The 10643-nt window shown below is 47.2% G+C and overlaps 1 protein-coding gene across 1 annotated transcript in view; it reads right to left on the reverse strand.

The window, feature by feature from the left end:
- Window positions 1-10643, reverse strand: part of EXOC4 (exocyst complex component 4) — a 180041-nt gene that overhangs the window by 20798 nt on the left and 148600 nt on the right. Inside the window, exon 10 of the mRNA XM_009069411.1 lies at window positions 2986-3205. Coding sequence (XP_009067659.1) covers window positions 2986-3205 — 220 coding nt within the window. The remainder of the gene's footprint in view (window positions 1-2985; window positions 3206-10643) is intronic.

A 10643-nucleotide genomic window follows, 5' to 3' on the forward strand; every position in this document is an offset into this window, starting at 1 on the left:
GCTCAGTGCCTCAATGGCCTTTGGGCAGTGAGTGCCCAAAGCTGAGCACAGCACTGAGCTGGGACCTCCCCAGTGCCCAGTGCAGGGGGATGAGCACTGCCCTAGTGCTGCTGCCACACTCTGCTGAGCCAGGCTGAGGTGCCCTTGGCCTCATTGGCCACCTGTGTCCACCAGATATAAACAAGAGCTGAAAACATCTGCAAAACCTTTCATGCAGTTAGAGACAACATATCACTGCCAAAGAAGTTGAAATAGAAGGAACAGAACCATGGATAGTGCCTTAAAACTGTCCTTGAACAGGAAAAGCTCAATAGATCAGCCATGCCTGCTACTTAATGGGTTGTGATGGCTGAAAACCAGTCTGGAAAGACAACTCATTTGTTTACACTAATAAATAATAACATCCAGTCACCATCAAAGCATGCAGACATCACTTCTGGTGAGCCACTGAAACGCTGCTCACTGTGCCCATTCTTCTTCAATAACGCTGATTTGATGGGAAGAAAACATGCCAAAGCTCCCAGTGATGTCTCCTCAGAAAGTCACAACTCAGTGACTTCATGCGTGGGATACACAGCACAGGCAATGGGGTAATTAGCTCCAGCAAGTCATTATCCTGCAAAACAGTGGCACACTCTGAACTTTTAAGGGGTGTTTTTCTTGCTGGATTTTCAACCACTGGAGCTTGGCCAGAAAACTATCACACACATCATCTGCACAACACTGAGATAAAAAACAGTGGTTGAAGGAAAAAATCAATTTTGCAGCCATGTCATAGTACCAGAGTATGTGAAGGGGTTAGAATGGAAATTGGAGATCATCCAGTGTCAACCCCTGCCCTGGGCAGGGACACCTCCCACCAGAGCAGGTTGCTCAAGGTTCATCCAACCTGGAATGAAACACTGCCAGGGTTGGGGCAGCCACAGCCTCCCTGGGCAACCTGGGCCAGTGTCTCACCACCCTCACAGCAAAAACTTCTGCCTGATATCTAATCTCAATTTCCCTCTTTCCATTTCTCCCCATTGCTCCTTGTCCTGTCCCTGCAGCTCCTACCCAAGAGTCTCTCTGCAGCTTCCCTGGAGCCCCTTCAGCTCCTGGCAGGTTGCTCTGAGCTCTCCACACAACCTTGTCTGTCCTGGGCAGGGACAGGAGTTGGATCAATGACCCCTGTGTGTCCCTTCCAGCTCTGAATACCCTGTGACTTTTAAGGCCAGTGGGAGCAGTGCCCACCTGGGTGCAAGTATTTCTCCCCTCTCCACACACCACAGAGGCACAGGCTGTAAGAAGCTGTCGAGGCACTTGTAGCCTAATTTAGGATCGATTTAAGCAATTACAGCCTCAAGTTTAATGCAGAATAATTTGGAGACAAATGAGTTTCACGGTTGTTCACTCACTCCGAACAGGAAAAGGGTTGACAATATTTCACATTTAAGCATGAGGGAATGGAAAACAAGTCTGTTCTCCCAGGCAAATGGAATATTTACTGAAGGCAATTTTTAAAAGGAATAATCTTTAGAGAAATGGATGATTCATCTGTGAGGACATGATGGCAGAGGATGCTAGAAAACCTCTTATCTAGCAACTAATTCAGCTCAAACATGTGCTGATAGTTATCCCCAAGCAGCTATTATCAGCCTGTGCAGTGGGGACTGATAAACCCTTGAGTCATGTTCAAATCACAGTCAGCTCCTGCTGCAGCAGCTTCAGAGAGATCCTCAGGATAGCACAGGGTGGGATGGGGGAACCACAAACCCCTCCAGGAATGACACAGGACAGGAAAAAGCTGGGAGAGAGGAGCCAGGCAAATTCCCTCACTGCTCACTACATTTCCATCCTACCCAGGAGGGCAAAGATTTCCAGGCTCCAGCAGTGTCCATGCAGGAACAGCCTTTTTTTTTTCTTTTTCTTTTTTTTTCTTTTAATGGAAAATCAATAACATTATTTTAGGGAGCTCTTTGGATGACTTGGTTCAAAGCAGCAGCAATTTTTCTTCTCTCTCACAAAATTACCCCTCTATAATGTCAGGAAAAACAGAACTTCTGCCCATGGACAGGTGGACCAGGAATAATTCCAGTTCAAAATGATTTCCATCCATCATGAGGAACAAATTATAGGAGCAGGATGAGAAAATTCCAAGCCATTCTGAACTCTTCCAAGCCCTTAACAAACTTTAAGGAGATATGCTGATATTATACAACACATTTTCATGGCTACAAATGGAGCCACAATCCACAAAAAATACATTACTGCATCAAGAACCCAAACCAAATGTCTGAGGTTAACAACCTCCATGGTCCTGTCCCAGAGTTTCCACGTTCATATGAGTGTGAAGGATTTTTGGGTGTCAGTGAGGTCAGATGCCTGTGCAGGATGAGTTTGGGATCTCACTCAGTGTAAGTCTCATATGAGAGGAGAGAAAAAAGACAAAAAATACCAAGTACAACACAGAATCCCAGAGTGGTTTGGGTTAGAGAGGACCTTAAAGATCATCTAATTCCAACACCATGCCCTGGGCAGGGACACCTCCCACCAGCCCAGGCTGCTCCAAGCTCCATCCAACCTGGCCTAGAACACTCCCAGGGATGGAGCAGCCACAGCTGCTCTGGGCACCCTGTGCCAGTTCCTCAGCACCTCCCAGCCAGGAATTCCTTCCCAATATCCCACCTAAATCTTCACTTTTCCAATGTAAAGCCATTCCCTGTGTCCTGTCCCTCCAGGCCTTGTCCCAAATCCCGCTCAGCTCTCCTGGAGCCCCCTGAGGCACTGGAAGGGGCTCTGAGGTCTCCCTGGAGCTTCTCTTCTCCAGGTGAACACCCCCAGCTCTCCCAGCCTGGCTCCAGGGCAGAGCTGCTCCAGCCCTTGGAGCATCTCCATGGCTCCTCTGGACCTGCTTGAGCAGGTCCATGTCCTTCCTCCTTGGATACAGAGCCAGGACACAGCTAGACATGGCCAGGAAGGGATGCAGTGACAGGTCACAGCTCCTACCTGCAGCAGAGGCCGTTGCACCCCAAGGATCTTCATGGTATCTGCATTAGCCAAAATCTTCAGGGGATCAGATGCCTTTGTGACACCTTCAATCTCTTTGTTGATCTCAGCCAGGACCTGGTTGAGGAAGATGTTCTTGATGTACATGGTGAGGAACTCACGCAGGGGACACTGCTTGGCTGGGCCAAGCTCCATGGCATACTCTATCTCCTGGATAAACCTGGAAAACAGAAGGGCAGAAATGTGTTGTAGGAAAACCATGTAAGAACTCTCAATGTGCTGCTGCTGACTTTGCCACTCCTGCAGCTCAGAGCTGAGCAGCAGCAGTGGGGAATGACTAGGGACTGTGTCCATGTGAGGCAGGAAGAGGAGAAAACATCTATAAAAGGAGAAAACATTTATAAGGTAGTCTTAAAAAAATAGATAAAATCCCAAGTCTGGTGAGACAAAGACTCAATTGCTGGAGAAGAACATATAAAATGGAGAGAAAATTCACAGCTCAGGCACAATTCATGTTTATTTGCCCAACAAATCACTGACTGCTCCATTTGAGACCTACTGGAAGGATGTCCTATAAAAATAAAACCTTCATAAAAAATATTAAGTTGCCAAAAATCCCTTTGAAAAGGCAAACTTCCCTCCAGGGTTGGTCAGTGGATTCCCAGTGGTGAGTTGTCCATCTCTGAAGTGAACAGCAGGATATTCCAGCTGGAAATCTAGAGCTGACACTGAAAAAGCAACGAATATGCATCATCCTGTTATCAGCTGCCCAGAGAGACTCTGCACTCCCCATCCCTGGGAGTGTTCCAGGCCAGGTTGGATGGGGCTGGAGCAACCTGGGCTGGTGGGAGGTGTCCCTGCCCAGGGCAGGGGGTTGGGGCTGGATGATCTCTCAGCTCCATTTCAACCCCTTAACAATCTGTGACACTATGAATTGCCTAAAATCCTGAGAAAGGCCTCACAGGGATGTGACTGCTCTGAGATGCCATGGTGAGGATGAAGCTCTTGCAAAGAGCAGCCAAGGGGAAAAAAAATTTAGAATCTGCATCTTATCCTGAATTCAGAACTTGCACTTGCAAAATGATGCACAATTTTTAACTCCTTTTATCCTCCTATAAAAGCATTTGAGGTGATTTGTGGCTGCAATTAAGCATTCCCCTTAGACAGAAAAGCACTTGGAAGAAAATGAAGTATCTTTTGGTAAATGACAGTCATTTGGATTAAAAAAGAGAGAAAAAAAGCACATCATTTCAGAAAACTTAATTCCTTCTACCTCACAACTTAATTGGCTGTGAGGAATTTCTTACCTAGGCTCAAAGTGTGCAGTAAAAAGCTTCAAACCTAGAAAAACTCTATGGATTGATTTGGAAAGCTACAAGTCTCTCCTTCCCAAGGCTTTCTTCTGCCTTCTTGGTACCAGGTGTCTCCTACAATATTGTTACCAGGAGCTGAAGATATGTCAGTGCAAGTGCAGAACATCACCCACTCCTTTGCTTAATGATGATGATAATATCACCTGAAATTCCCTCCTCAAACAGGTGAATGACAGCAAAAAGGGAAATATTCCAAGGGCTTATTAAGAATTTCTTTCCAGCATTCAGCCCAAATTTACATCTCAGCTTCTTTCATTTTTGCATGATCCTAAACTGTTCTTTTCCCTCTTAGTCATAAAACATCCAAGGACCTGGAATGAATCTTGTGGTGAGCAAGGAAATAGTAAGGAAACATCAGAAATCCTTTCAATTGGCTCCTGGTTGCCAAGAGAATGGAAAATTCCAAACTGCTTGTTCAGACTTCAGGAAATTAGGGATAAAACACCCAAGGCTATAGGTTCTGGGACTAAGATAAACACCTTGAAGATCCCAAAGTGTCCTTTACCCATCCAGAAAGCCTTGGGAGAGGGTCAACAGATACCAGAGTCATAGAAAGATTTGGGTTGGAAAGACCTTCAAGATCATCTCATTCTGTTTTTTTAAAACAGTAGCTAAAAACACCCAAGCTTTAAAGAATTGATTTCTGTGTTGCAGTTGCTCATCCATGAGATTGAGGTAAGAAATATCTCCTCTGAGGTACTGCAAACACCGCAGACCCCCTGGAAAAAAATTAAGACTGCAATTTACTGCTCACCTATCACCTAAAGGACACAAATGGAACTAGCTCAGGACAGACCAGGTGCAATTTCTGCTGATGTCTACAGAGGGGAATATTGGCTCATATTTGGACCACAAGAGGCAGAATTAATTAGATCTAGAGATTCCTAATGTGTATAAATGTGTCTCTCTTGCTCTGCAGCTCAGGAGCCTCTCACAGGCTTCCCAAAAATTCCCAAAAAATTGGAGGTTTCTGCTGTGGTGGTTGGACTAGTGCTCACATCTCACGATCTCCATCCTCTCCTCTTGCAGAGCATGAAGGAGCTTTAGGGATCAGCAGCATTTCCAGCCCCTGCCAAAGCTCAGCTCACACCAACAAACCTCACACCAAGTAGGATTTTTCCAAGGATGGTAACTCTGAGTGAGAAGCAGCCTGGAGTTTTGGGACCCTCTCAGAGGAAATGAGTTTCAAAAGGAATAAAATGGCACAACTTGGAGTCCTTGCTGTGAAATCTGCTCTGCAAGTTCCCACCTGGAGTGTGCACACAGCTCTGGTGTCCCCAACTGCACAAGGACATGGAACTGTTGGGGCAAGGCCAGAGGAGGCCACAGAGCTGAGCAGAGACTGGAGCACCTTCCCTACGAGGACAGGCTGAGAGAGTTGGGGCTGCTCAGCCTGGAGAAGAGAAGGTTGTGTGGAGAGCTCAGAGCAACCTGCCAGGAGCTGAAGGGGCTCCAGGGAAGCTGCAGAGGGATCTGTGTTAGGAGCTGCAGGTCAGGAACAAGTAGCAACGGGGAGAAATGGAAGGAGGGAAACTGAAATCTTAGGCAGAAGGTTTTGCTGTGAGGGTGCTGAGGCACTGCACAGGTTGCCCAGAGCAGCTGTGGCTGCCCCAATCCTCAAGCTGTTCCAGGACAGTTTGGATGAGGCTTGGAGCAGCCTGGGCTGGTGAAAAGCTCCCTGTCCATGGGGTTGGAATAGGCTGATCTTTAAGTTCCCTTCCAACCCAACCCATCCTGTGATTCCCTGACTGGTGTTAGCCTTTCACCCCCTACAGCAGATGAATTGAGCTCCACATCCTCGCAGAGATCTCTTAGATCAAACCTGATCAAACTGGAGCTTTGTTCAGACCCTGAAGACCCTCCAGAGCAGACTTGTTAAGAGAAAGGTTTCCACCCCATGGCACTGAGACAAAAACCTCTGCAGCTATCCCTGGTGAGCAGGGGCTGGTGTTTGCTCCCCTGCATGAGTTGCATCCTGGCAGAGCTGTGTGTGCTCACAGAGCTCTATACACCAGCAGGTACCACAGTGCCCTACCAGCCTGACCTACAGAGATGCTTTTGAGAGCCAACTTCCCCCTTTATTCTGCTCACCCCCTACAGACTCCTAACTATGCCACGAGGCCTCAGAGTTCATTTGGAGAAAAAATATAAAGCAGCTTTATTCCCTCTATGCTGTGAAGCTCCTTTTCATCCTCTAGAGCAGCTACAGGTTCTTTACACTCTAAACCTGTGCAAAAAAAAAAAACCACCTGTGGGCAAATGGGTTTGTCTCTTCCTGATTTACTGAGGAGTTTTTGGGGTTGTTGAGGTGTAGAGAGACTGAATTTCCCCATTATTGCAATTAGCAGTGAATGTTTGCAAAGCAAGAGATGCTTGAAAGTGCAGGAGGGGATGGATCACTACTGAAGATATCTCAACTGGGCACATCCAGGGAACAGGAGATGTGACATGCTGCACCTCCAGTGATGGGGAGAGCTGAGTTGTGATGTGATGTTTGTGTTCAGGTTGGGCTGAGCTCTTGGTTGCTGTTGAAATGAACTTTATTCCAGTGCTGGCACCTGATCTTTTAGGAAATACAGAACAGCCTCCAAGTTTCACTGAGTGAATGCACTGAGGGGGAAAGCTAAAGTAGAGCTGAGTAATTCTCACCTGAATTTCTAATGTCTAAACATCACTGCAAATCCATGAGACTGAGGCTTGTGGAGGGAAACAGGATGTTCTCTCCTAAGATAATCAACAGAGGTATCCCGGGGATGTAACCAGGTGGGACTGGGTTTTTCTCCCAGGGAACAAGTGACAGGATAAGAGGAAACACCTCAAGTTGTGCCAGGTGAGGTTTAGATTGGATATTATGGAAAATTTCCTGGAAAGGGTCACATCCCTGGAGAGATCTAACAGCCATGTGGATGTGGCACTTGGGGACATGGTCAATGTGGCCTTGGCACTGCTGAGACTTGATGGTCTCAGAGAGCTTTTCCAAACTAAAGGATTCTGAGATGTGCAGCTCAGCAGCCACAGCAACACACTTCACCCTCAGCCCCAAGCACAGCTTTGATGAGCTACTTCATCACTGGACACCGAATCTAAAACAAAGTCATAATACAAATAGAATAGAAAATCAATTATGTATGTTTTAATTTACACAGAGCAGAGCAGTCCCAGCTCCTAGAGTAGCCACTCCCTTGCTCTTCCCAAATCTCTCCCCTCCCAGCCCTGGAAGGAGAAGTCTCCAGCCCAACCCTGGGCTGAGGCTGAGCCAGGCCTGGCAGGTGCCTCGTGGTGACAAGATTGCTTGGTGATGGAGATGATAATCCAAAATGACCACGAACTAAATTACCCTCTGTCAATCCATTTGTAATTTAAATCCAATCCTCCACGAGATAAATGTGCTAACCACAGTCAATCAATCTCTCTGTAGACCTTCTCTGATGTGCTTATCCCACGTGAACCCAGGGCACGTGTGCTCTGAGAGGCACTTTCTGCCCACGAGAGGAAGCCAAACCTGTAGGATATCACCACTTCCCTGCTCCTAACTCAGTATAAAATCACCACAGTGCTTCATTTCCCACAGCACTACAACAGGTAACACATTTCTCTCCTTCTCTGCTTGGTACAGTGAAGACAGAAAAGACATTTTGCCTTGCTGGAAAAGCATCACCATTTGAAACTATCCTGACAGCCAATTCCAAGTGAATTCCTGCCCATGGCACAAGGATACTGTGGAGTTTCATTGAATGCATGCAGAACTTTCTGCCCACAAGATGAAGCCAAACCTGCAGGACTTTACCACTTCTCTGCTCCTAACTCACTATAAAATCACATCAGTGCTTTATTTCCCATGTATTACAACAGGTAACATGATTTCTCCACCTTGCTTCGGAGTGTGGAGGCAGAAACTACACTCAGCCTTGCTTAAAAAGCATCATCATTTGAAACCATCCTGACAGCCAATTCTGAAGGAACTCCTGCCCATGGCATGGAGAGTTTGTGAGCTTCATTAAACGCATGCAGAACACGTTGGCATCATGCATGGATGAAGATGTTAACACAACCATCATAGAATGTCTTCCTATTACACCAAGTGAGCTGAAATACGAAGTTCTTGAGCTTTCAAAAAAAAATTTCCCTTAATGTCACACCACGCTCAGTTTGTTGACCAGCACTGCAGTGTAATGACACTCCCCACCAATTCTCCCCAGCACAGCAGCATCCCAAAAATTAACTTATTAGCCATATTATTTCTTCAATCTGAGCTGGTGGCACATTCTTTGTGCTCCAGCCCCCTCAGCTCTCAATCTGGCCCCTGGAAAAGGCACCATATGCTGAGGATAAATCTTTTGAACGGCTCTATTAATGGAGGAGCTTCAGTGACAGCTTTATAAATGGGCATCATCTTTATGCAAACTGCTTTTTATTCCATTGCACTATCATGAGTTGGAATAGGAATGCAAGGAAGGCTGTGGAGGGACAATTCAGAGCAGCCAGAGCTTTCCAAGCCCCTGGATTTGGTGTGGCAGGTTGTGTGAGCCTCCAAGAACAGACACTACCAGCTTAGCTTTGCTACATCTCTCTGCTCCTCTGCTTCCCCCAGTCAGACAGCAAACAGCCCAGGAAGTGCCTGTGTGTCTGTCAGCCCAATTATCCCTGTCTGCTGGGGGCTGACACTCCAGGAAATCCAGGCACAGATGGCATAAACCTTCCTTAGCATCCAACTGACTCATCAGTCTCCAAGGTGTGGATGGGGCAGGGCCAACCAGTTACATCAGGGGTTACTCCAAAACACACCTTGGGGCAAATGAACAGTAAGAGATTGTAACTCCAGGGTCCATCTGGGGATGTACCTGGGCCTGATGGAGCTACAGCTTCCAGGAGCACACAGGGCCAAGTTTAGATGTCCTGCTGTGGGCACTGTAACCCTGTGGCACCAACACTGAAGGTCCCTTCAGCTCCTGGCAGGTTGCTCTGAGCTCTCCACACAACCTTCTCTTCTCCAGGCTGAGCAGCCCCAACTCTCTCAGCCTGTCCTCGTAGGGAAGGTGCTCCAGTCTCTGCTCAGCTCTGTGGCCTCCTCTGGCCTTGCTCTAACAGTTCCATGTCCTTCTTCCACTGAGGGCATGGAAGGTCCCTTCAATGTCCCTTCCAACCCAAACCATTCTGTGGCTCTATGACCTGGCACTCCCATAACTGCTGCGTTCCAGCTATTTGCACAGGAACACCAAGATCCAATTTACAAAGAGCTGCCAGTGTGAAGATACAGCACTTTTGAGCAGAAGATTACAACTGAAGCCAAAAGACATTGAGCTACAACAGCTCCAACCTAATCACATTCATTAGTGAGTTGGCAGAAAAACTGAGCTCAACTGGGGCACCTCTAACACTGCTGTTTAGGAAAGCAAGAAGTGATCAAAGAACCAGCTGTGCTCCAGGCTCTAGCCATTAATAGGTGCACACCTTGGCACCAGAGCCAGAGCTGCAGCACAAGAAATGATGGGAAGATTTCTATACAGCCTTGAAGATATTTACACCAGGGAAACACCACCAGGATTTGTGTACGACATTTTTCCCAACTCCTGATTTTAAAACCTGGGATGAGGAATTCCTGACCGCTGATGTCTCCTGCCCAGACACTTGGCTACTGTCCACAGAGTGATCCCTGTACACCACACTTCATTCATTAGCCTAATAAAGTGAGTGAAGCTGCTGTAAAACAGCACAAACGTGGTAAGGGCTGAACTGCCAAAGGGAAAACTCGTTGCTATCCCTGGTAAACGTTTTATGTTCATGTGTGTATGTCAGTTTTATTAGGCTGTAATTACACTGCACAGATGATCTGGAGTACATTAGGAACAGCACTTAGTTCTATAAACATCTAATTGGATAAAATGGGGCTGGAAGATCAGTCCAAGGCACACTGAGACTCTTGATTAGAGACTATCAGAGCAAAGGGACCAAGTTTTAGTGTGAGACAAAATATCTTTAGAACAAGCACAGGCAGGGACACCTCCCACCAGCCCAGGCTGCTCCAAGCCCCATCCATCCGGGCCTGGAACACTCCCAGGGATGGAGCGGCCACAGCTTCTCTGGGCAACCTGTGCCAGTGTCTCAGGACCTCACAGTGAACAATTCCTTCCCAATATCCCATCTAGCCCTGCCCTCTGGCAGTGGGAAGCTGTTCCTCCTGTTCTGTCCCTCCATCTCTTGTCCCAAGTCCCTCTGCAGCTCTCTTGGAGCCCCTTTAGGCACTGGAAGGGGCTCTAAGGTCTCCCTGGACCTCCCCTTCTCCAG

The sequence above is a fragment of the Acanthisitta chloris genome, unplaced genomic scaffold (genome assembly GCF_000695815.1).
Source record: "Acanthisitta chloris isolate BGI_N310 unplaced genomic scaffold, ASM69581v1 scaffold15352, whole genome shotgun sequence".
Classification (NCBI taxonomy): Eukaryota; Metazoa; Chordata; class Aves; order Passeriformes; family Acanthisittidae; genus Acanthisitta; species Acanthisitta chloris.